This window comes from Barbatula barbatula (genome assembly GCF_947034865.1).
Source record: "Barbatula barbatula genome assembly, chromosome: 3".
Taxonomy (NCBI): Eukaryota; Metazoa; Chordata; class Actinopteri; order Cypriniformes; family Nemacheilidae; genus Barbatula; species Barbatula barbatula.
Genome location: NC_136764.1, coordinates 14155417 through 14181685, shown reverse-complemented (window position 1 = coordinate 14181685; position 26269 = coordinate 14155417). Strand labels below are relative to the sequence as shown.

General features: G+C 37.4%; 2 protein-coding genes across 3 annotated transcripts; both read right to left on the bottom strand.

The window, feature by feature from the left end:
- Positions 1-200: 200 nt before the first annotated feature.
- LOC306891272 (Y+L amino acid transporter 2) lies at positions 201-9334 on the bottom strand. The gene is made up of 10 exons (XM_079451370.1): positions 9112-9334; positions 8247-8773; positions 5593-5718; positions 5057-5201; positions 4594-4717; positions 4411-4514; positions 3917-4013; positions 2970-3119; positions 2682-2865; positions 201-1806 (listed from the first exon to the last, which is right to left on the bottom strand). Exons 2-10 carry the CDS (start codon positions 8770-8772, stop codon positions 1712-1714), a joined length of 1551 nt encoding a protein of 516 aa, XP_079307496.1. The 5' UTR covers position 8773; positions 9112-9334; the 3' UTR covers positions 201-1711.
- Positions 9335-11656: 2322 nt separating this feature from the next.
- ripk2 (receptor-interacting serine-threonine kinase 2) lies at positions 11657-25648 on the bottom strand. 2 transcript variants are annotated; one of them, XM_079452131.1, is made up of 11 exons: positions 24958-25648; positions 24483-24636; positions 23597-23752; positions 22362-22519; positions 20719-20768; positions 20311-20472; positions 15919-16004; positions 15696-15767; positions 15467-15566; positions 14791-14994; positions 11657-14636 (listed from the first exon to the last, which is right to left on the bottom strand). In XM_079452131.1, exons 1-11 carry the CDS (start codon positions 25146-25148, stop codon positions 14254-14256), a joined length of 1716 nt encoding a protein of 571 aa, XP_079308257.1. In that variant the 5' UTR covers positions 25149-25648; the 3' UTR covers positions 11657-14253. The 2 variants fall into 2 exon arrangements, with proteins under 2 accessions (XP_079308257.1, XP_079308256.1); XM_079452130.1 differs by having other exon boundaries at positions 15687-15767; positions 24958-25647.
- Positions 25649-26269: the final 621 nt, after the last annotated feature.

Here is a 26269-nt window from a genome sequence, read left to right as displayed (position 1 = left end):
ATATGTATATGTATAGAGCAGCGTCACAGTTGTCGTCATGGGGGTAGTCAGAGAGGAAAAACCACAGCATTGATTTTTAAAGGCCACATAGAAACGAATGTACATCTTGTAAGCATATAAATGCATTTGTTTCACATTTTCCCGGTGTGTTTATGGTCATTTCAAAATGCTACACTTCAATACAATACATGTATTTCATTGGTTGTCTCACATTTTTATTCTTCAATTTATTTGCTGTTAAACAGTGAAATCATAAAATAGAGCTTCTTTATTTAATATTTCAACCTGTGAATTTCATTGATTTCAACCAATGTGAAACTTTATTTCAATGATCAAAGACCACAACAGGAAACATACATTACAATGAATCAATATTTCAAGAGATATAAACAATAACACTATTATAACTTCGGATCTCCAAAACATATTGGAAATTAAACAACAGCTCTTTCTGATTCTCAAATCTGATTGGCTGAGAGCCATGAGCTATTCCACCAGTATCACCACGGTTTCTGATATATCTATAAACTTGTGCCATCAAAATGTTGTATAAATGCGTGTGATAGTGCTCTTATATCAGCGGATGTGATTGCCTCCGGCACTCGGCCTCGTGCCTTTTGCCTAATCGCAGCCATGCTGATATAAGAGCCCTATCACATGACTGAGAGATATTGCATTAATGAGGCATTGCTATGAGGTGCTTTAATGTTTTGAACCGGTGTTTAAAATATTCCCAAATTAAGTTGTAACTTAATGCAAGCTCAAATGAAACAGAATGAATCATTAACAAACTAAACTGCTTAAATAATAAATCATTTCCTACAAGGAATGTATTGCACCAAAATCATATTGTTGTGCTGTAGAACATCTTTTACAAAGACACCAGATCTGACGGAGTGCCATAGCTTTTTCTTTTCTATTATCTGTCTGCAAGTTACCAAGTCATGCCTGATCAAGCACAACATTGTTAAAAATGTCACAACCCATAAAGTGTTCAATGAACATCATGTCAGGACAGCAGATCAAAGCTAAACTTGGTGTAAAAACTCAGGAACCAAAAGAGTAAGTTTCAAATGCATATTTTGCCACATATAAGCAACATTTCCTGTTTCAAGAAAAACAAAAACAGTACAGATACCAGTATAGTGAGATGTAGTGGTCATACAGAAAAAGTGCACCATTAACAAAATTACAAATGTAATTTCTACAATCTCAACTTTGTTTTACATTACTTTGATTTCACAAACAAAAAAGGATTAAGATTTTTTCAACAGTATACTGTATAAATATCATGTACCGTAATTGCAGATGTGAAATAATTTCAATAATGCCTCCAGCTCTTCAGCTCTAAAAGCAGTTTAAATGCCTTGTCGTTTCTTTTAGGCCAATACACTTTTACACAAAGAGCTTTTTTTAGGTGAACAAAACATAAATTTTTATTGGCAATCAGAATAACAAAGACATCAAAACTTCTTCCTTACAAAACTTAAAGACCTGGTTGCAAAAATCAATGAACAAGTGATTAAACACAATATTGCGTTCTTAAAAAAGGCAATAGATCAAGAGTAAAATAGATAAATCTGAGATATCATTAAATCTCCATGAGATATTTACTGAACATTTGATCAGATATTGGATTTTGACAAATACTTCCTCCTTTTTTTGTGATGCAGAGATTAAATGTATTCCAAGGCACATTCTCAGGAAACTGTTATTGAGTCTGAGCATCGCCTGACTTCTCTGGCACCTCATCCAGGTCAGTTAAACAGCAGTAACACAAGATCTGAGTGTATCTGGTGACAGAACCTGGCACAGAGGAAAGAGAGAGAGAGAGAGAGAGAGCAAAACACAAGTGATAAGCCAAGAAGATTATTTGAGAGATGTACTGCTGTTCTTCTAATATATGAGAACATTTGGGATGGATGGTTGTGTTCTGGTTGTGACTAAACGGCAACATAATTCGCCACGTCCTTCATACTCTCACACAGATGCAGAAATGAAGCAGAACTGTGAGCTGGCATGAACAACAGTCATGTGTTTGTTGGGGTTGTTATTCTTTTACCGCATGACTATGTGAACCAGATAACTTAAAAACTGTAAAACAATACAATCATACTGTTACACAGTACTGTAAATGAGATTGCACATTTCCTTCACATTTCATTTGAGTATAATTTCATTTAACACAAAATCTCAAATGAACATTCATAGGTCCAGCGTATGCAATTTAGCGGCATCTAGCTGTGAGGTTGCGAATTGCAATCAACAGCTCACACCACCCCTCGCCCCGTTCTTTTGAAGCACAACGATGGCTGACAAAACACTAAGATGACGTCACGTTTTGGCTTCTTTGCCAAAGGAGTATTTACAAAACGCGCTCTGTAGAACAGTTTGTCCATTTAGGGCTACTGTAGAAAAAAAGTCCACGCAAGGGGACCCGCGGTGTGTGTAGACAGAAATAGCTAATTCTAAAGTAATAAAAACAAAACGCTTCCTGTGAAATGTCTTGTTAGACCTCTGAAGACATATTTATGTACATTATTTTGCATTTCTGTCAATGGATTCTCCAAAAAAAATCACACACTGGACCTTTAATGCATTATGTTTACTAGGGCATTGCATGTAGTTTTTAGTGGTTGCTACATCCCAAAATATATTTAATACATGTGTAAAATGCTCACCATTCAGGTTAGCAACCCATTTGGGCCTTTTCTCATCTGGCAGATAGACACATAGATAATAGACTGGCACTCCAGACAGTGCGATCCCTATTCCTATGAGTGAGTTAATGGTGTCGCTGTAAAGTGGAACAATCACCAGGAACAGACTGCAGAAGCAGTAGATGAAGGGAAAGAACAATGTCAGCTGCAAAAGAAAGAGAAAATTGACTCATAACCAGCTTTGCCTAATATTAAAATCTAATGAGCACATCATGTAATAACAGGATACAAACTCACGTATCACGTTACCTTGACAGGTCTGTGTTTGTCAGGCTGAGTGATCCGCAGGTAAATGAGTCCCACCACGGACAGACCCACATAAAACCAGTAACTGAAGCTAAAGTAGCTGATGAGTCGAAACACATCCTCCACACACAAGAATATAAGGCCCATCACACCCTACAAATACACAAACAAAACCCTCACCTTTCATCCATAAAGTATCATATATAGCAAAGTCATTGTTAAAGACGATCTGATAAGGCATCTGATGTAACATATTTGTGCGCGAAACAGGATATTCAATAAGAAAAATATGTGCGTGGGAGTTTATCCATTGGGAATAAATTGGATAGAGGCTTATGACAGATGATAAAGGGTTGGGATAGTAAGTTCCTATCAGTGAGGAACATTGCCAACTTACTTACTTACTTACAAGTAAGTTCCTATCAGTGAGGAACATCACAGGAAATTTACGATACAAAAGCTACAATATCTCTAGTATCACACGGCTAAGTTAAAAAAGAAAAAACAGAATTGTAAATGGAACAAGATCAAAGAAAAGCAGATATGTAATCTTGATACATAACTACAAAGCCATTTTTGGAATAAAAAGCACCAGTGAATGATGCACAGTAAAATAATGCATTTAAATATCTCCAAGAAATTCTAAAGGAATTTGTGTAAATCATCATTTTATGATAAATCATAACCATGTGCATATTACAGTTGTTTTTAAAAACACAATATGGATGGGTCATTTTATCTTAAAGATATTAGTTTTTTACGTTTTGATTTGGTTATAAACGCAAAAAAGTGATGCATTATTTAAAACTAAATTTCAGTTTCATTATAAGTATACAGTATACAGTATTGAATATGGTACCAGTAACAGCTAATGATAGTTTGTATTATTATCTGGTTTAAAGAGTCTACATGATAACTAAAGCAGGAGTAAAGAGTCTGTTGAGACTTACATTGAAGAGAAGAGCAGGTACTGGAGTATAACGCTCAGCATGAATCATACTTAAACTATTGGGCAGGTGACCCTCTCTTGCCCCCACAAAAAACAACCTGATGGGACACAGTGATGCTTTGTTTTTAAAAAAGTTTTTCATACAGAACTTAATAGAACTTATACTGTATAGCTTTAGCAAGGATGATTTGAAGAACCATTATATTTAGTTCACCTTCAAAATGAAATTTCTGTTATCATTAACTCACCGTCTTGTCATTTAAAACCTTTGACTTTCTTTTTTCCGCATTACACAAAAGACATTTAAAGGTTGCAATAGAAGTGAAAGGGGTCCAGTGCTGTTCTGTTACCAAAATTTTTCTAAATATCTTCTTTTGTATTCTCCAGAAGAAAGAACATCAAACAGGTTTGAAATGACAAGACGGTGAGTAAATGATAACAGAATTTTCATTTTGAAGGTCAACTACTACTTTAAGATTAAATGGAATATATCACCTCGAGGCAGCTATAACAGAGGCATTGAGACCTCCATAACAGGACAAGGCCACAGCAATGGGCATGATCCAGCTAACAGGGCCGAGCACTTGATTCCCAAAGGTCTAAATATAGAGACAGAAAGGATTTAATAAATACAGATCACTCATGAACACATACAATACTCAAAACAAAAATCCTTACAACAGCCACTGCGTCACTAGCCATTAAAGAAGGTATGTCCAGAACCACATAATACGCCACATTAGTCAGTAGATAGATGATGGTAACTATTGGCATGGCGATGGCTATGGCGAGGGGAAGATTCCTATGAACAAACAGGAAGAAAAATTAATAAAGATTATTCACTGGTGTTGTGTTATTTTTAATTTGTATGTTTGAAGCTTAGAGTCTGATTAGTGAAAAACATTTTTAATGTCTTATGTGATTGGTCTTAAATATATTTATACACTTTGATGTGGTTATAAATGTTCTGTTGTATTTTGTTCAAACGTTTAAGTAGTGTTAAAAAACTGAAACAGGACATTATTCTGGACCAGCGTTAAACCAGCAAAGTTGCATCATCTAAAGTGGTCTATTCATTTCATCGATGGACTTCAAGGAGTTACGTAAAAAAAGTGAAGTGAAAAACATCTTGTGATGAGACCTCTCTGGGTTTTGGATCTCCTCAGTGACAAAGTTAAGCGTGTCCCAGCCGGAGTAAGAGAACAGAGCAGAATAAAGAGCAAGAGCAATGTTGCCCACCTCCATAGAGGAACCCTCAAATGGATTGTTGAAGTTTTTCGTTTCTCCTGTGGAAAACAATGGTGTCAGACAATGAGAGAAAAGAGAGAGAGAATAAGTAACTAATGTCAAACAACAAAGCCAGTAGGCAGAGTCTGAAATGTGTTTATAAACACTTCCTTGTTCATTGTAATGTAATTAGGTAGTTGACAAGTAAACCATACTGTACACGTGTACACATGTCCTATGGTGTGACATAGCTAACATTTTGAAAAAACTAAACAAAAAGGAAATCTCTCTAATGCTGTTTTATATTATAGATATGAATAACAATCCTATTAAATAATACATTATTAACAGTTTGGTGTTGTCAAACCATAGGACACATTAACGGTTTCTTGTCAACGACCCAAATACAAGACGAAGTCTTGTTGTGGATTTGTCAGAGAGTTTTTTTACCGTTTATTATCTTTATGATGCCCACAGTGATGACAAGGATTAGAGACATGATCTTGGTATATGTGAATATGTCTTGAAACAAAGTGCCCCACTTCACATAAGCACAGTTTATGAAGATCAGAATACCTGCGGGAAGATGAGAGACAACAGTTTACCGTCAGTTAAACGGATAGTTTACCCAAAAATAAATCATTATTTACTTTCTCTCCTGTCATTCCACACCTGTATTACTGACTTTCTTCTGCAGAATACAAAAAAGATATTTTGAGGAACGTTGGTAACCAAGCAACATTGGCCCCCATTGACTTCCATTGTATAGATACAAAACCACAAAGACATTTCTGAAATTATCTTCTTGTTCCACAGAAGAAAGGGTCATATACAGCACATGAGGGTGAATAAACAATGACTACTTTCTCACTGCAACGCCAATAAAACGAAAATGCCTGTCTAATACGCTCACTACTCCAGTTCACACCAAGTGCATTTCAAAAGGACGATTATTTCTAGGATTCTCCCTAAATCATTTGGAAACATTTACTTCCAGGATATAATACACACAGAATACAACGGTTTTGAACGCAGATTTTTTTGTATGATCTCGCTTTCATTTTACTCAGCAACCACAAGTTTCTGCTTGCATGATTAGTAAGTAAATTGTTTGTGGTGTTACAACTTGTCCTCGTGCAGTGGGTGGATTAAATCCCTGCTTTCTGAGAACAAATTCTGCTCTGTCTGGAAACTGTGTGATGGCAACAGCTGCCAAGGAAAGAGAAAGAAAACGATCTGTCACATGTATTAAACCAGTGAAAAAGGGGCAGAATTAAGTCATACATTTAGCTACTAATACATGGGAAAAGTGGTTTAGACCTACAAAAATTAATACATACAGAGGTACTTCTGTAGTAAGCATGTATTTTGTATTCACATTATTTCATATATTACTATTATTCAATAGTATGATGTACAGTATACAGTATATAAGAGTGCCATGAAACTGCCATCTGATAGCTCTGTTGTACCATGGTTATCAGGGGATGTCTCAAATGCTGATCCTTCACCTATATACCAAAACGGTCTGCCGAGTCATAAAAAGGGTTTGCGTGCACCTAAAATAATCTGTCCTGGTTCTCAGAGACTAAAGGGGTCACAACACTAAGTGTCCATCTAGATTGCAAAAGCGTTTAGATAAGATGCCAATACTCAGTATGTGCCACTTACAAACAAAATCATATTTGACAGTCACTCTTGCCTAATCATCCATGTGTCTGATGTGTGGGTTGCCAGACAAGCCACTAGTTCCTTAATATAAAGAGCCAGTGGAAAGCTAACTAAGACTTTTCCCATGGGTTGTGCAATAAATATGTTGAAAGACTGCAGTCTCAAGGAAATGCAAACTTCTTTGGTGTCAATTTAGCAATAGAAATGGTTGAAATCAGTTCAGTCTGAGGACAGTTAAAAGATGAACTAAATGTTGCCTATTAAAGTTTCTTTGTATCCTGTATGTGTAGGCAATGAATTCAACAGTCTAAATGTCCTTGTTTTCCTGAAACTCCTCAGCTTTTTTTTATCTGATTTTAAAAGGCTCTTCCCACATACATTAGAGTGTATCGATGGTCTTGTTTCACAGAAAACCTCTCATTTTACCCGTTTGACAATAATTTGACAAATATTCAAATGTTGTGTGTGGAGGGGGACCTTATTACCTTCAGACCTTATGTTCTTTTCTGACATAAATGCTAAATTTATAGGACTTGTAAGAAAGCTGAGGTTCTGACCTTTCAATAGATACCATATATGTCTAGTTTTGTGTCCACAATTTATAGACTTGATGATGCAATATTGGACACACCGGTGGATCTGCAGGTGGCAGAGTTTAAAAGGTTAGCAAAAACTGATAACATACTTAAGAACGTTTTTGCTAAAATGTAACACTTTCAAGGTACTAATCAGTTTGCACTTGTATTCTTTGTAACACTATACTGCAATCATTCAGTACCAGGATATGAAATAAAAACAAGAACAAAAGAAGAACAATAAAAAGTGTCCACTTAATGCTCAAATGCATTTAAATCCTCTAATTATGCTCATTTAATTTTAATCTGAAAATTATAGGGATGTATAAAACCTAATCTGCAGTAAACAGCCTTACAGGAGCAGGAATGAATAGCCCGAAAACAAACATCAGTACTTCAGTGCTCCAGGACTACATGAATGACATTTGCAAGGATCTAGGACCAGACTATTCTTTAAGATCTGAACGGATAATTTGCAATCAATTGAGAAGGACTCCCTGCTCTCATTGGTTAAAACCGAAATGACCTCGGTGAGAACAACTTAAAAAGCTACTTCAGGGACATTTGTGAATGTTTAACAATGAGACCAGAAAGAAATGCAAGAAAGTGAATATGGTTAATTTTATATTGACCTTAAAGGGATATTCCAACCAAAAATCAATTACACCACGACCCCCCCCCCAAAGTGGTTCCAAACCTGTAAATATTGGAAAAAATAAACAGACTGTTTTCCTAAATGTTTCCAAATTTCTTATTTTATATATATTATATATACATACATACAATAAGTGAGTAAATTATTTTTGGGTGTAGTATCCCTTCAAGGAGCAATCACGATTTCTTCCATTGACAACTCACAGAGACAAGCCGCTGCTATCAGTCTAATAGCATCATACGGAGGCTGACACGTGGGGTAGAGTGCTTCCACCAGGTAATTGGCAAATGTCAGCGAGATGACAGCTTGGCTGGCCGGCTCGATCAGTAGAATCGATGTCCACAGTCGGATAAATGCAGGGAAACTACCGAAAGCTTCCAGGATGTACGCATAACTAGCTCCAGACTTTGTATTGGTGGTTCCCAGTTCTGCATAACACAGAGCGCCAAATACAGAGAATATGCCACCGACAGCCCAGATAACCAGAGAAAGACCGTAGGAGGCACTGTACATCAACACACCTTTGGGCGACACAAAAATACCGGAGCCAATCATGTTACCCACGATTAAACAGATGCCATTGCCGAGAGATATCTCTCTCTTCATGATCATCTTCTCGTCCTTCGTATCTGGACAATTGCAGGAATCCGCTGTTTTCTTCAGATCCAGGTTTGAATCTGCCTTTGACCCTGGACAGAGCCTTTGGCATATAGGCATTAGTTTCTTCATGCTGCAGGAACATTAAAAGGCATAATTTTTGTCTCCATTTTCTTTCACAGCGAGTAGTTTTCTTTTAAAATCAACTTGATATCTTGTTTTTGACTACTTGCCAGAAAACCTCATAACTTCATTTTACACTTAATCTTTCAGCAAACAATCAAACTGCATGATGTGCATAGAGGATTATATGTAATCTTCATGTAGTTATTGAGGTCTTAAGCACAAAGAATTGAAAAAATGGGTTTGTAAGACCATAACATGTAGAAGAGAAGCTTTAAGTTTGAAGTTGACAGCAATACACAAAACAGACACTGAAGGCCATCTTTAATAAACAAAGTCATACTTTACCTTTATTCATGTGAGATGGAATGCTGTGGAAAAAAATCAAGCAGCTGGATGTTGGAGGGGATAAACAGATGGGTAATGCTAGTTAACTGTACAATGGTAATCCCGGTTAGAACAGAGAAAGTTAGACTGTGACAACAAGTGCTGTCGCAATCCCTGAACGCATAGAGAACCTGATGTGTTTTCCACCACAAGCAAGACTGCTTCTAGAGTTCCTTTCTATTTTTAGGAGGTCTGTTCTCAGGGACAGAGAGAGAGAGAGAAGAGAGAGAGACAGAGAGAGAGAGAATGTCCATCCCCTCCCATTGATAGTCTAGTAGCTCAAAATTAAAAGAATGTAAAATTGTAGCATGGCTTTGTTATTTGATCTGTTTCAGCTCCTGTAAAGTTGTCCTGTAGACAAACTACTATTTCCCCATTATTCATGGTGCTTGCTTGGTATTATAGAAATTGGACAAACCCAGGGATTAACAGAACCCATTTTAGATGTGTGTGCCACATATGCGTGGTAAAACAAATCAGGCATCTTATTGTGGAAAGGTGTGTTATTACTTCTATACATATTTATGGATATATTTACTGTAGATATAGACTTCGTCTGGTGGATTGAAAAACTGGAGAAGCATTACATTAAAGAAGGGACCTGGGCCGTATTCACAAAACATCGTAAGGCTAAAAATAGCTCCTAACTTGCTGATTCAGGAGAAACTCAAAACTTTAAAATAATGGCCATGTCTGTCTTAATTTCAGGACTCTTCAAATGTTTTGCGAAGAGTATTTCACGAAGCGTTTTAGCGCTAAAACTAGTTTCTAAACCTGCGAGACGTGAAGAGGAATCCTAAGACCAACTCACAACAATCCTAAAATGGCTGTAACACCGAAAGTCTACCTTGAAACATAAACATTTGTGACTCTGGACAACAAAACCAGTCTCAAGGATCAATTTCTTGAAATTTAGATTTATACATCATCTGAAAGCTGAATAAATAAGCTTTCCATTGATGTATGGGTGGTTAAGATTAGACAATAAGTTATTGTCACTTAATTAAAACAAACGGTTTGATTGGAATGCACGATAAAAACGTACATTTTGAAAATATTTTACTCTTCACTTGAATTAATTTAGTTATATATTTTATCATCTTAATTTGAATACGGCAATAATTACATATTCAAATATTTATTTATTTATTTTGTTGGCCTTGCCCTCTCCAGAAGAAATTCTTCTTTTTGTTGCAAAATAAAATATAATATTATTTTGCACTATCTTGTGTTTGGTGCTTTCTGGATCCGGGGATTGATTGAGTGACCGTCCGTCTAACAAAATTTGTTACAACCTTGTTCACCCCTAGACTTTATCGGGGTTTGTAACACTTAGCTTAAGTCTTCTTTCCGTTTCTTAGTAAAAGTTGATTTAAGCAGCTTTATGATTAGGTCTGGTCTGTATTATAGGGACCAGAATATTACAGACCTTGGGATTTTGACTTGCGACAGCAACCACCTTACAATGACCTATAACATCACAACAATCACAAACATTATCTTTGATTTGTGTAGACAGAATGGTGCAGGGATGACGTATTTTTGTAGTCCAGTCCGGTATCCTGGACCAAAAGCCTATGGATGTTTCCCATAGACTTTTGGAAGCCCGCAAAAGATAAACTCAGTTGTTTTATATTTACAGTTTGTCTATGAAGCTAATCTTTACAGATTAGCGCAATTTGCTTTCTTTGAAGCGTAAATACAATCGCCAGAAGTAAAATGCTAACATGAGGCTATAAACATACTACACTACGGTCACTCAACATTAACTTTACTACCAAGCCACCAACTACTTTTTCAGACTTTGTTAAAAATGTGTTCTCTGGGAAGTAATTGCTCCGTGAATGAATCCCCAGCCACGTTTTTAGAGTTTTGTGTCCATGTTGCATTATTTGTACGGTTTAATGATGTGTGATGACATTTAATCTCCCTGCCAAAGGATGCAGTCGCTTTTAGTAACATGTTAGCAACCAGCATTTTTAAGACATAATAAACCATGTGTTAAAACTGTTGTGTTTTATGTCATAGAATATAATTTTAAAATATTTAGAGGTTTTGTTAAACAAAAACCTTATTTTAAGCATTTAACCAAAAGCCCCCAAAAATCATTGACTTTTGGGCGATGGTTTAGCATACAAAAATATTTCATCCCTGCTGTACCCTATAGCAGAGAGGCAGAAAGTTTTCTTAGAAATGAACAAAACTGTAACATGTATACAGAATAACAGCCTTGATCTTTTATCATAAAAGCTTTTTAATCATAAAATATTTCTCACTCCCTGGTTTTAAAAGGACATCATTATTTAAAGTGGTTGAAATGTATCAAGTGTATAAAACTTGATAGATTAATCCTATCAGTGGAAAAGAAGACACTTTTGTAAAATGTGATCACCTGTAGCTGGATGGATTAATACTTGTTATTGTGTAAACAACTGGCAGAGAGTTAAGATTCAGAAAGATTTTTCTGGGCATCAGGTACCACAAAACAAGACAACACACTTTCATTCAGTAAATTCTACAAGTTTTAATAACACCTTACACTTGACTGATTTTGGAAGTTCCTTATCACACAGTAACAGAACACAGATGCTACTTGTACACTGCTACATAAACATTATTGTCATTATATATTTGATATTTGTCGCCAAGACAACACTCTTATAAACTCTTATAACAGCTCAAAGGCAGACATGAATGTTGAAATAAGTAGCACAGCTAATTCACCTACTGTAAATCCACAGCCAGTGTGATGTTAAATACATAACATGTAAAAGTGTGATGAACACTGTAATAAACTACGTCTTCTGTATCAAGGCTTACATTCTGTTTAGGCAATTCAGAATGTGGCCGTCATATTGTATTGCTAAGTTGTGTGCCGACACTCACTGTTTATTTGGCATCTGAATAACAGAGCGAGTCTAAAGATGCATTCAGCAATGCAGCATCACTGGATTGGCACAGCACTTTAAAGCCTGATACTAAAATAAAAAAAGACACAGAAACAATTATCACAAACCACTGTGAAAATTATGTAATTATATAAAGGGTGTACGTGACTATATAAATAAATACAAAATGAACATACTCTTGATATTGTAAATGGTCCCCAACCCCACAAAAAACTTCAGATCTTAAAACACCAACTTTCTAAAATCATCATATGTGAGTCTTCTGTATGACTACTGAAATGAAAAGTCCCAAAGCACAGCTAAAAGGCTTAGAAGTGGAAGCATGAATGGAGCAGCCAGTTTCAGGACATTCCACGACATGAAGTCCACCTAGAGATAGTCTTCAAAATACTGATGTTGCATCAGAAGAAATTCTGCAATGGCCTGTATAATGCTTGTTTGCACCAAGGGGAAATAAGCAGTAGCATGCGAAATCACTGTCACAGGAATTTCAAGTCTCAACAGAGGTATCACAAAACTTATCAAGCACATGACTGACTCTGTACCCCAGTAAGCCAAAAACACAATGAAGAATAAAGTCAGAAATTTAGTTCATCACATCATAAATTTGAGTTCTGTCTGTTAATTTAAAGCATTCCCTTTGGTTTATAATAAAAAACAATTAAGAGTGAGAAACAATATCTTCAAACAAGACAAGAAAATCTGCTGGTCTAAACTAGTAACTCAGTTCCAAAGACTTGGATACTATTTGTTCATAACTTCCTTAATAAACATTTTGCCAGTAGGAGCTTTTTTTAAGATCTATCCAGCTGTGCTGATGTGAACTTTATATTTGAGACAGTTGCTCTATGCTCAAAGTGCAATAAACTGTTTATTCCGCTACATCTGGAGCCAGTGATGACCAGCGTAAACCTGTCTGCTTTTACGCAGGATGGCACAACATTTATCAACGCAGAATTGAACATGCATGGCTGCATATGATGTGATAGGCAGATGAAGTCAAACACATGGAAGTCATGTGTATCTTTGAGAACGACAAGAACCTCAATTGAAAATTTACCCAAAAAAGAAAATTCGGTCAACATTTACTCACCTTTGTTTAATTACAAACCTATATGACTTTCTTATTTTGAAGAATGTTGGTTACCGAACAGCGGCGTTACACTTTAACTTCTAGTGCACGGACACAACACCAGTTCAAGTCAAAGGGTATCGACATCGTACGGTAACCAACATTGTCCAAAATATCGTAGTTTATGTTTTTTTGGGTGAACTATCCCTTTAATGTAGATAGAAGTGCTTGTTTTCTAACACGAACTTTAAAGTTGTCCTTGGCCAGTTTAAATTAATTACATTGTGCCTGCTATCATACCATTACAGACGCTATTGTACCGCGACATGCTGAGGGTCAATACAGTTTTATCATTTGCGGCACCTAGTATTGCTACAGTAGTCACTACATGTAAAAGGAAAAAAGGTCAAACCAGTCTGGCAAGGAGCTTTCTCTGCTTCATCTGGGCAGAAGAATTGTGACATTAGCATTTCAAATGTCAAAATAAAAGTCTCAGAAAAGAAGGAATTGTGAACTAGTTGGCACTTCATAAAGCATTATGGCAATACCAATGGCATTTGCATGGGCAAGGTAGACCATATATTATTTGACTCGAGTACAGTCTGATCAATAGTTCTGTGTTTCATCCCATTTTCAGCATGTTTTTGAGTCCTTTCTACTGGCACAAATATACAAAATTACAAGCTACTGACAGTCTCTGCATCTATCCCACAGAGGGACTATACCTTGGATGCAACAAAATCACTCAAGTTTCAATGAGGGAAATCAAAAGCACTGGTTTACAAAAAGGAAGACCGTACAGCTGATTTACACTACTTCCAAATCCCATCCTGTGCAATTGTGAGGATTTGTTATGTGGGTAAGGAGGCCAAACAAAAGAGTTTGAAAATGATGTGATGCCTGGGAGGGTGTAAACGACAACAAAGGTTTAAACACAATTTTGTGGAACTTCAACACTGCTAGAGTTTGTTTTCTCTTCAAAATGGGCCATGCTAAACTCAACAACAAAGTGCTCATCTGGCCATCACGTTTTTCCGAGCAGCTGTAACAAAGCAAGAACTGTCCTTCAGCAGAACCCTAGAAACAAAACAGAGGACTCACATTTCTTCTGTTCGGAGAAAGTCAGAAGATGTTTCGAGTGTTGTTAAAGGAGTTGGAGAGGAAGGGGGCAGTGGGAGCACTATATGGTGGTGGAGGGCTGGTGGTACTGAGTTCAGGATAGGGATTTAGGCCCATCTGTCTGTTATCCAAGAGTTTCCGCACCACTACACGACAAAACTCCTCACTGTGCCGGTCGCAGGTGTCCAGAAGCTTGCGTACCTTTGCGGTGCGTGTGGGTAGGTTCACGACCAGTTCGTAGTCCTCATGCATCAGCAGCTCGCGAGCCAGCAGAGCGTCTAAGCTCTGGTTGAGACAAGCCTCTGTCATCTGCTGAACAATGTCCTCACGTCGGGACGCGATCCAGCGTGTTGCGGGACCCTGGGGGTCAAATCCTGGGGTGAGATCTGTGGACACAGTCAGGGTGTGGACATTAGAATCAGACTCAAAGGTGACATTACATTATTTTCCTTTTTTCATGTTTTGGAAAGTAAACAAAGTAATGGAAGAGATTAAGATGTGTCTGACATGTTGAGGGTTTGGCTGAACAAGACACGGTACCTTTCAGGTGTGGCTGTATGGTGAGTGGTTGTATGGCGGGGGTCAGATCGCTCTCACACATGGGTGAATGTGACTTCATGGGTATGTTGAAGTCGGATACGGGCTGGGCCGGCAGATATTCAGGACTGAGGTTGTTATGAGAGTAGTGGTCCACTAGAGGCTTTGGAGGATCCAGTGGAATGGACCCCAATGATGAAGGAAGACCTGAATAACATGTAGAACATCAGTGATAAACCAACATCAAGCATAATGTTAGCTCTGGCAGGTCACGCAAGTCTTGCTCAAATCAGGTGCAGCTAATCAACGTTTACCAATAGTCATTCAACACACACTAGACTGCGTCCTATTTAAGTTGCCTTTCTTTGCTCCATATCAGCTGCTAATCTTTCTGCACTGAAAACCCCCTTCCATATCTGCCTGTATCTGTCAGACCATTTAATTTAATCCTGTTATGCATTGTGAACTGTTCTGGTTCCCCAGGTGGGGGGACATGTATTGCTGCGCTCCCGCTCTGTCCATGCAAGGCTGCATGGATGGGCGGAGAGTTTGCCAAGAACAGTTTCATTATGCCAACCTTAAATATATGCTATTGTTTTAATATTTGATGACAGTGGTCCTTATAGAACTACAGTACGTTTAAAACTTTTAAGTGTGCGTGTTAAGATGTAAATCTTGCCTTGAGAAGGTGGTATATTTGATATGGTAAGGAATCCTGGATGGGATAATTCTGCTTCCTGGGAAGAGCAGGAACCGGATCCAGACATGGAACAGTTGTCCTGTTGTGTAACAACAACACTAGAAGTCACCCACTGGAGTGTTCATGTCTGCTCAAATGATGAATCGTAACACAAAACAGGACATCGATTTTTTTTAATAAAACGCACTGGCCACCATACATTTTGCACCTTCATAGTCTTTTCCTGGGTTTGTTTTCCATTTGTTTGAGATGATGAGCAGCAGCTTGTTGGCCTCATATACTGGAAGAAGGGAAGGATAAATGACAAAATTAGTGTTTTGCCTCCCATCCAGAAGCTCAATACAAAGACTATTTACAGTGTTTATATGGAAAACGTCCAGATAATGTTCTTAAGAGTTTAAGGTAAACACATGGTCAGTATAAACACTCACTTTGGACCGTTTGACTTCCAGCACTGCTTCTAGGACATCAATCTCATCAAACCTTCTCAACATGGGCTCCAGTTCGATTAGACAATCTATAGGACAAAACAAATACTAGAAGACGCTCGTGTCTAGAACAGAGGTTTTCTACATAGGTAAAAAAGAGAAACATAACCCTTAAGAGGAATCGGAATGATAACAAAAACGATTACAATTTCATCCTGACACTGTTAACATACAATTTAAGGGATTAATAAGGGTATTTGATAAGAAAGCATTAAAATGCCTCCTGCGCATACCTAGGGTTGATTTTAACATGTAAATATCAGGATTCCGGAGTCTTGCACCAATTTTGCTACAGAAATAAATTTTTGTAATACACAATAAATGTAATGTCGCTGCTCATGTGTAAACTTGCACCAGGCATCATCAGTCTAGTGTGATTACGTGAGCGTGGTTGTTTGTCTGTGGGCATGCGTCTCTAGGATTGTTTTCAGTTTTTTTATACTATTATACATAGATATTTTCTATCCTTAATGGGTGGTTCCGCGCATCGCCTCATACAGTCGAAGAAGCCTGTTTTCATTGAAGCACCACACATCACCATATTTGAGTTGAAGCTCTTAGCAATAAACAGTAATGGCATCAGTTTCACCTCATCAGTTCAACACGAGGATCAATCAGAACTCAGGAGTGTAACGGACACCTTCTAGTGTGTGAAAGTAGCTGCGTTTACATGGACCAATGTAATCCAATTCAAAGTCCAATCTGAATGAAAACGCTCCATATAAACAAGTCAATCAGACGCTGGGTCGTACAGACGTAAGGACGAACTGAACGAAGCAGCTGCTGCTAAAGAAACCAAAAACCATAAATCTGAAAAAGCAGTTAAAATTTCCATATGCTTGTCATCTGTAAATGAACATATTAATGTTTCTTTGCATTTAAAACGTCTTAACTGTTTCCCTGGAATGAGTTTAACCACAATTTCTCAGTTCCTTTTTAAAACAAAATACATATGCAGAAGTACAAACATACTGTAGGCTAAAATATATTATCATACAATTTCATTTATATTCGTAGTAGGCTACTGAACATTTATTTTATTTATAGTTTACTTACATGTGCTTTGGAAGAATTAACTGTTTTTAACATGGTAAATTATAAATTGTACATAATTATACTCGTGTCTGTGACATAAAAGAAATACTTCTGTGCTTATAACATTGTTTGAGTAGCCGTTTTGTGAATATTATAATGATACCTGCATCCACTGCGCCCGTCTCTGTTATGAATCCGCATATCACTTCTTAAATTCGGAACTAGCTGTTGCTAAACTTTATTTTAATTATTGTTTGCCTGCAGGCGCTCTGGTGGGTCTTGCTAGTTTTGTCATGGTTTTCCAATTGTAAAACTGCATATGATGTGCTCGTGCTCCATTGGCACGAGACATTACCCTACCTTTATAAACTGTACTTTTTTTCGTGCCTTTTGTAAAATAAAATATACACAACATGTGCTTTAAAACACTGTTTTAGTGGGTATTTAGGTGAACACTTGTGCAGTGTGCGCATGTTCAACGGATTTGAAACTTATGTAACCACGCAGATCAGTGAGATCACTTAATTTACCTTTCATGTTAACACTACATTCAGATTGCACAATCTGATTAAATTCAATCCAATGTGTCCATGTAAACGCAACTAGTGTGCATGTGCAAACAGCAATCTTTTTAAGATCACTCGTCTGTTTCTGACACCTGACCGATTGACATCTTTCATTTGGAGCATCAGATTCGTTGTAAGGAATCCGTCAGGTAGGGTGCACATCATGGCAAGTTGGGCTCACAGGTATCGCACCCCAAGTCAATATATATACATTATATAATGGTTACGTATAAGGGTTGGTGCAAGTCCTTGTTGACAAATGTCAAAAGAATAAACCGCAGTAGAAGTGTTTATACTTTTATATAATGTTTTGGCGGTGTAATTGTGATTGTGTTATTTTAATGCAACTGAAAACCATTAAAGTGTCATTTTAAGTTACGCTTACATTTATTCACTTGACAAATATAATTTTAGTTACTTTACTTCTCTTTTTTATTTTCCTAATTTAGTGGAAATATGTTGTTGTGTTGGGGAAAGAAAATGGGATGGGGTGTGAGCGCAGGAGTTGGTGGTCTATGAGGATGGTTTGAGATATGATGGGGTCCAGTAAGAGTTAATGGCTTGTTATGTTCAAAGTTATGTTCTTATGCAGGTTCTCCTCATGGGTGTGTTCTTTCCCGCTGCTTTTTTATTTTATATGCCAATGACTGTAAGTGTACATTTGATGATAGGTATATACTGAAGTTTGCCAATGATACTGTTATTGTGAGCCTTCTAGTCAATGAAAAGACATCTCATGGACCTGTGGTGGAAGATTTTTTTCTCCTGGTGTGCAAAGTGTAATCTAAATTTAAACATAGCAAAGACCTAAAACCTGATTATAGACTTTGGAAAATCTACCATCTCCATCTCACCTACTGTTATTCGTGCAGGGATGTTGAGCTTGTGGATGAGTATAAATATCTGGGAACAGTGATTGAGAATACATTTAATTTTGATGCTAATACCGATTCCATTCGTAAAAAGGTCGGAAAAATAAATATTTTAAGGTATGCCCAGTGTTTTATAGGAGTTTTATTGAATCTGTTATTTCTTATTGTGTCATTCATTGTATGGTTTGATTGCATTAGCTTGTCTGGCAGAAACAGAATGAACAGGCTGATTAAGACTGCATCCAAGGTGATTGAAGTTCAATTGATATCGCTTCAAGACATTTTTAAAGAAAGGGTCATTAAAAAAGCCTATGAGATTATAAACTGTGCATGTCATCCATTACAGGGGGAGTTTGTTGTTCTCCAATCATTTTGTAGATATAGAGCAATTGGAGGAAGAACCAGAAGGTTTAAGAATTCATTCACACCAACTGCTTTTTCTATGTTAAATCAACTGTAGGCATGGGTAATTTGCTGATAATTGAATGTATGGTAATTGAATGTTTATGTGTGTGACTGTATTAATGTGATGTGTGGCATCTGGGTAAACCAAATTTCCTAAGTGATGAGTAAACTACCACTACCACTAAAGAATCTTATGTGCAATGAGCAAAGCTCTAGCGATGTCTCATTAAAACAGCCTACTGCTTCCTCTAAGATAAAATATGTTCTATGTGTGAAAAATATGCATGTATAGATTATTAGACATCCACACTGTTTAATATAGTTACAGTTTTATTATGCCCTATTGAGTTTAATAGTAATTCTGTTTGGACAAGGTGAACTTCATGACTCTGTGCCATCTCTGTCACTACACAAACATTTCCTCATTCTTCTGATTTGTCATTTAACCCTGTTGCAAGAACTTGCAAAACAAGATCCCATGTATCAAGAAGTACCAGTAAAAGTACTCGCAATGGGCCTCATTCATAAAGAAAATTCTGATTCATTTGGCGTAAAAAAACTTCCCGAAGACCTTACTCTGTATTGACAAATACTTTGTAAACGTCAGGTTTCGAAGTAAAATGTGTGTATGTAAATGAATTCCAATCATTCATAAACAGCACAGTCACATTAGCATAATCCCCGCCTATGAATTCCTGCTACATAAATTACGTATCTAGGAATGCCGGAATCCTCTGTACTTCATTCTATGGTGTGGCTACATTATATTGCATAAATGCATAAGATACTTATAGGCTATATGCTTACCAATAAATTAATCTATTAAACTGTGTCCATCAAAGCATTTTTAGCCAGCTAAAATAATACCTGGTTCTCTTCTGAAAACGACCAGCTGGTGGCGTCTGAGAATACTGGAGGCACTGAGTGTTATTCAGGAGATGTGTTGGTTGCTGTGATTTAGAATATCCTAAATAGTTAGCCTATTTGTTACTTGTTTCTTATTTAGAAGAATATTACTTAATATGAAAATGCAGTAACCATTAATATTAACTTCTCGACTGTTGTGTGAGATGGTTGGTCAATGTAGTGTTTGTCCCGCCTCTTCTCCACTGCGATTGAACGGCTTTGCAAAAACGACAGTGACGAGCAGCTCTACGTTTTAGCCAAAGTAAAAAATTATTAAGAACAGGGCTAAAGAACGTGTGAAACATTATTATGATACATAGTGCATCAAAATGCAGTGTCATCAGTTTGTCGCACTATTTACCTTTGGTAAAAGGTACCAAAAAATCGTTCTGCTCCTGTTTCATGAATGAGGCCCAAAGACACAATTGTGGTTAGATGTTTAGCCAATGAAGAAACTACAAGCACAGGATGGTGAAAGGACATCTCAAAGATTCACAGTGATTGGGAAAAGCAAAGAAATGGTCAAAGGTTGGATTCAGGCCAATACTTACGGAGAAAGGAGGGCCGCTCATCTGGGCTGGTGGTCCAGCCGCAGGTCATGATGTTTATGAGGGTTTCTCTGCTGGGAATGTCTGTGGGCAGACTGTCTGGGCCTGTGTCGGGTCGAGACCCTCGGAGAACGCTGAACATTATCTGCATGGGATTGGTGGCATCTGAAAGTACAGTAGGAAAGTCAGTACAATAATGTTGAAATAGTGAAGTGGTTGAGTCATGAAATCTTGAATTTTTTTGCTTCAAAAACATGACACTGCTAAATCGTTAAAAATGTTACCATACAACCATCACAGTTTATAGATAAAGATGACTAAAATATTAAATAACACTTCGATAACCAGAGCAAACTGTTTTTGATTTTATGATAGTGTCCAGTTGACATTATATAAACTCAAACCCCCTGCCTTCATATGGTATCCGTCTTGAAAGCACTTCCCACATGATGATGGCGTAACTAAAAGAGGAAGCAGAGAACAGATGAGTGAATGTTTTCACTGTTGCCATCTACATCCACAATAGGCAATCCCCACCAGAAATACCACACACTCATATCAGTGTCATGATTTCAACAGACCCTCCAACTAAAGAAAGAAAACCTTTGGTCAATCTTGTTCAGATCAACATTAGTGTTTGGGCTTATACAAACGTTTTCTGATAGAGTTTTCGTGGGTAATGACTAAAACAGTTTCTTAGTTCAAATATGACAAAATCCAAACAGATGTCCCTGACTACATAAAATATGAATGTACCCCCAACAATCTTTTCAAACTTTTCTGACCTTTAACTGGAAACTGGACACCAAATTATTTTATTTCCCCGTCCCAATCATTTCCACATTCTAGGTGAAACATGTCCGTCAACTGACAGGAATTATGTTGAGTTAACAATAGACGGTCAGAACATATGATAATGAGACAGTTAAAGTGTTCAAGGGGATTTCCCAAAAATATAGAACTGAGAAAGCAGGGCAAAAGTGCTCTTTATAAACCATACGATAGAAATATTAAGACCAACATTCATTCAGCAGATCAAAAGGGAATGGTTTTTCAAGTCCATGTTTAGCTCAAGTTAAGTCTTTCTCTTTTTTTAAAGCATCCAAGTCAGGTTTCTCAAGCCTGTTTTCCATATGCTGCCATTTTATAAACCCAGTTACAGGACAATACTTTACTATATTAACAAAAAGGAAAACTTTTTTTTGACTACCATTTTCTTTACAATAGTTGAAACACACACGGGTGTTGTTGTTCAAAAAAAGGGGAACCACATACGAGACATTTTATTCTCTAATTTTAAGGGTATTGTTTTCTACTTGTAAATGTTGGTTCAACAGGAAATTTCTGTTTTCACCATAGGTAATAAAAGAGTTTAATTTCCAGCTAACCACACCTCCAGTATATCATCAGCATTTCTACTAGTATCTTATCATTTAAAGGGATAGTTCACCCAAGAAAAAACTAATATCTGTCATCTTTTACTTGTATACAGATGTGGAACAATCTCTTTGTGTGGTTGAACGCAGAGAAAGATATTTGGAAGAATGCTTATAACCAGACAGTTCTAGGACACCATTGACTACCATAGTAGAAAAACTTTCTTTATAATTTTTTTGTTTTGTTGAATAAAAAATAAGATGTTTTGAAGAATGAAATACAGTAAACAGTTCTGGTGCACTTTTAACTGCCATTGTAATTACTAACCTAGTAATCTTACTATGGTAGTCAATTGGGTCAAAGAACTGTTTGGTTACAAGCATTCGTCCAAATATCTTTCTCTGCGTTCAGCCAAACAAAGAGATTGTTACAGATTTGGAAATGTTATTAAATTAATCTTTCTTTCTAACATAATGGAATGATTTGCATGCTTGTTAAAAGCAGTACTTGTCTGAAAGTTGATGCTTTTTAACCTCAGGATGTTAAATCAGCTGTTTTCATCACACTGAAATGCTTCAGGGGCAGAAAATGTGCATATTCCCACAGAAATTACAGGGAGTGCAGACACTAGCCATACATAATATTCCTGAACACTTAATATAGTAAAACATACTAACCTGTACATGTCATATTTGACATCAGCCCTGCGGTTTTTGGAAGGTTCGTACTCCTCAGGTGGCATGTAGATGACTGTGCCGCCCATTTCAGCAGGTTTGGAGCCAGAGCCTTTAGTGATAGACAGCTGACGCCATTTAGACAAGCCAAAATCAGCTATCTATTAAAAAACATATACAAGATAGACCTCTTTACATCAGAATATGAAGGAAATTAACATATACAAAAGGCTAGGTAAAGAATTAGTAAAGGTTTACAAGCTCATTGTGAGTAATGTTTCCTTGCATGTTAAAGGGTAACTCCTCCCAAAAATGAAAATCCTGTCTTGAGTTACTCACCCTCTAGTCATGTATACATTTCTTTGTTCGGTTGAACACAAGGAGAGATATTTTGGAATAATGTTAGCAACCAACAGTTCTGACGCACCATTGGCTGCCATAGTTTTTATTTGGTTTTGTTGAACACAAAAGGAGGAATGTGGAATGTAGGAACACAAACAGTTCTGGGACACTTTTGACTACCATTTATTTTTTTCCTACTATGGCAGTCAACTGTTGGTTGCTAACATTATTCCAAAATATATCTCTTTGTGTTCAACGGAACAGAGAAATGTATACATGTCTGGAACAACTAGAGGGAGTGATTCATGACAGAATTTTCATTTGTGGGTGGAGTTACCCTTTAATTTATTTTACTGTACTTCTCCCCCTATATGCATAATTTCTCAGGCTTTAGAAAGAAAATACATCAACAACCCGTTTCATATACTGGTTGTTGACAGTTCAGAAAAAAACTTTCAAATGTCTTCCCTGCGAAGCGTATTACTTCATAACCACCATTTTAACATTGCATAATGCATTATACTGCACTACGTTACAGATCTAACTAAAAACAAACAAATGTGTGGTGTGACATCACAAAAGGTTCTCCCTAGGCTATAGGATGGAACAGATACAAAAAACGATAACATACAAGACAGTTGCCAGCACATTTTTACAATAGTTAACACAGACGTAAAGGCTTTCAAAACAAAGACAATACATCAATGGTAAATCATCTTGACAAGAATCTTCTACGGCATTTACCTTTATCCGAAGCGACCTACAGTGCAATACAGGGACATTTGATCAGTTTCTGTTCTCCCTAAAATGAACCCAAGACTTCAGTGTTGCTACCACCAACCTACCAGTTGACCTATTGAAACTTTCTTTATTCCTACTATTCCAAATGCACAAACCTTGACATGGTACTCCCCATCCAGCAGAATATTCTGAGTTTTGAGATCATGATGTAGAAGTGGTGGGCTCATATTGTGGAGGAAGTTGACCCCTAGAGCTATCTCATAAAGAATTCGAAGCCTCAATGGCCAGGCCACCACTGGGTACATATCTTTCTGTTACATAAACAAGAAAATACATAAAATAACGTCAAAATATGCATGTTATCTCTGTTATCAACAAGGACCAAAGTGAAACTCTCTGTGAATAAGAGTACTTGTGTTTTTTTAACTATCAAAGAAGTCATATGACACGGCTGAAATTAATATTATCGTTTGTTTTTAGATGTAATTCAATGTGTATACATGATTTAAGGTTCTAAAACGCTGCATTTTCCACATACCATGCATGTTTCTATCTCCTTTTTGCCCCGCCTCTCTGAAACGTGCAGATTTTTACAAATCTCATCACTCTGAAGGTGAGGTGTGCAATGATTGGCCAGTTAACCAGTGCGTACTGATTGGACGAATACTTCAAGCATGTGACGAAAATGTAACGCCTCTGACCATATTTGGAACATCAGGTTTCAAAGCAATTGTACTGACAGGTACGAACACCTTACTTGCGTTTACATTTGGGCAGTCTTAGTCAAGTCATACCACGAAATGACATACATTCGTGGGGGTGTGGTTACACGAGGCGTTTCAGGCAGGTCTGGGTCTTTTAGAATGCATCTTTTGTTCCGATACTTTCCTTTGTGCAATTTTACGTGTCTAATACATGCATGGGCAACTTATAACCACCAAAGACACAGAAAAACACATATTCGTGCCATATGACCCCTTTAAATACAAGACTAAACAGGAAGCCCTGCCAGGTAAAATGAATGTGGATTGTACATGTTACCTCATGCAGTAGTTCATCCAGAGATCCATTGGTCATGAACTCTGTCACAATGCAGAAGAACTCGGGCTCATTGCACACCCCAAAGATCTGAATGATGTGGTTGAATCGAGCTTTGTGAAGCACCTCCGCCTCTTTCAGTAAACAATTTCTTTCTCTGCAAAGATGTACATGGTTAGAAAAGACTATTATGAACATACCGATTACCCTGACTGTACACACACTTTTTCACATAAATAGAGCTATTGAATTGATCTTTAGTATTTATTTAAAAAAAAAAACATGCTGTATGACCACATACTTAAGTGAAAGGATTTACACCCAGCACACAAAGTAAGGCACGATAAAACTTTCAAAGTCATGCAATACACACAGTATGAAAAATGACGACATAACCCAAACCAGTTATACTTTGACCTTATCTAAGGCACCGTACACTTGAATCAAGAATGAAGCAAGTTAAGATCACCACACGAACCTCTCACCAACCGGTGAATCCAGTTTTAAACACTTAATCGCTACTGTTGTGCGCCAGTCACTGTGCAGCGCCCTGAACACGGTCCCAAAGCCTCCCTTACTGATGTAGTGCAGGTCCGTTAGTTTCCGATACGGAATGACCGGTAAGGTGCTGGTGAGACTGCAGATGTTGACGCAGCCCGTGTGCTCCATGTTTCGGGATGTCGTATGATGAAACGGGCCCGTACAGCTTTAGAAAGACAGACGAAACGGGAAATGAAAGCTCGCGCTGCTGCAGCTGAAACACTCGCGACGAGAGAAAAGCTCGCGCATTTAACTACATATTGTAAATGTCGCTTGAATTGCGTACTAAATGGGCCGGAGACTAGCGTCAGGAACACAACTAAACGACCACTAAATCACGAACGCTAACGTCAACTATTCTGATTAAAACTACTACTGAATAGGAGATGGAAACGAAACGTGTCTTGTAGCTCGCGTAGACACGCCCCCAAACCCAACAACAACGTTTTGATATCACGCCATAAATAAACTGACGATGAAAACTAATCAGATGGACGTGAGGCCAGATTGGACGATAATGAAGGCTGTCGTAGTATTTCGCAGGCTCGTGTGAGTGGGCCGAAGTCGGACCAAAACCGAATGTGCAACGTTATGTTTTTGCAACCACCCGTCAAACCCGCCCTTGGACTATTTACAATTTGCTGTGAATTTATGAGTGACCTCTCAACTGTCCAATCACTGACGTCTTAAATGTCTTTAACAGCCAATGCTTTAGCGGTGGGCGGAGCTTCTCGGAATCCAGGTGGAGAACAAACTCCGAGCGTCCGAACTCACATTGATGCTTTCTCAAGACACTTCAAAAACAAGCATGGCGACTATGTTTTATGTTCAACAGTAGTTGTCCAAAAACGGACTAAAAGTGTTCTGAAAAAGATTTTTTTACAATTAAATACCTCCTAAGGCAGCTTCCGGGTGGTACAACGGATCGCCGTTTAATAGTTTGCATCATCCAGCAAAACTATATCAAGATTTGTTAATAATAATTATTTTAACAACATGTAATCTTAAACGTTTAGACATCTGGACGTTGTCTGCAATTTATTAATACCATGCAATGGTAATGAATCCCATCGTACTGTAGTTTTGGTTTACTTTTACTTACAAATGCTCAGCTAATAAGTGTGGCACATATTAGGTTAGAAATTTTATAAGATTGAAAAATGACAGAGGAACCCATTTTAACTTTAAAAAGAAACAACGTTGACACCCCTCAGACGCATGTGTACTCATCATAGCAATATAAATAGAGC

What these genes read in the sequence shown, in the direction of transcription:
- ripk2 (XM_079452130.1), bottom strand. Translation starts at nt 25,148, where the DNA reads ATGGAGCACACGGGCTGCGTCAACATCTGCAGTCTCACCAGCACCTTA. An exon ending in TGGATGAACTACTGCATGAG is followed by an intron (nt 23,753 to 24,482) that starts GTAACATGTACA and finishes TTTATGTAACAG; the next exon opens with AAAGATATGTACCCAGTGGT. An exon ending in AAATATACCACCTTCTCAAG is followed by an intron (nt 14,995 to 15,466) that starts GCAAGATTTACA and finishes CATGTTATTCAG; the next exon opens with GTCTTCCTTCATCATTGGGG.
- LOC306891272 (XM_079451370.1), bottom strand. Translation starts at nt 8,772, where the DNA reads ATGAAGAAACTAATGCCTATATGCCAAAGGCTCTGTCCAGGGTCAAAG. An exon ending in TCTGTTATAGCTGCCTCGAG is followed by an intron (nt 4,014 to 4,410) that starts GTGATATATTCC and finishes GTGTCCCATCAG; the next exon opens with GTTGTTTTTTGTGGGGGCAA. An exon ending in ATGGGTTGCTAACCTGAATG is followed by an intron (nt 1,807 to 2,681) that starts GTGAGCATTTTA and finishes CCTCTGTGCCAG; the next exon opens with GTTCTGTCACCAGATACACT.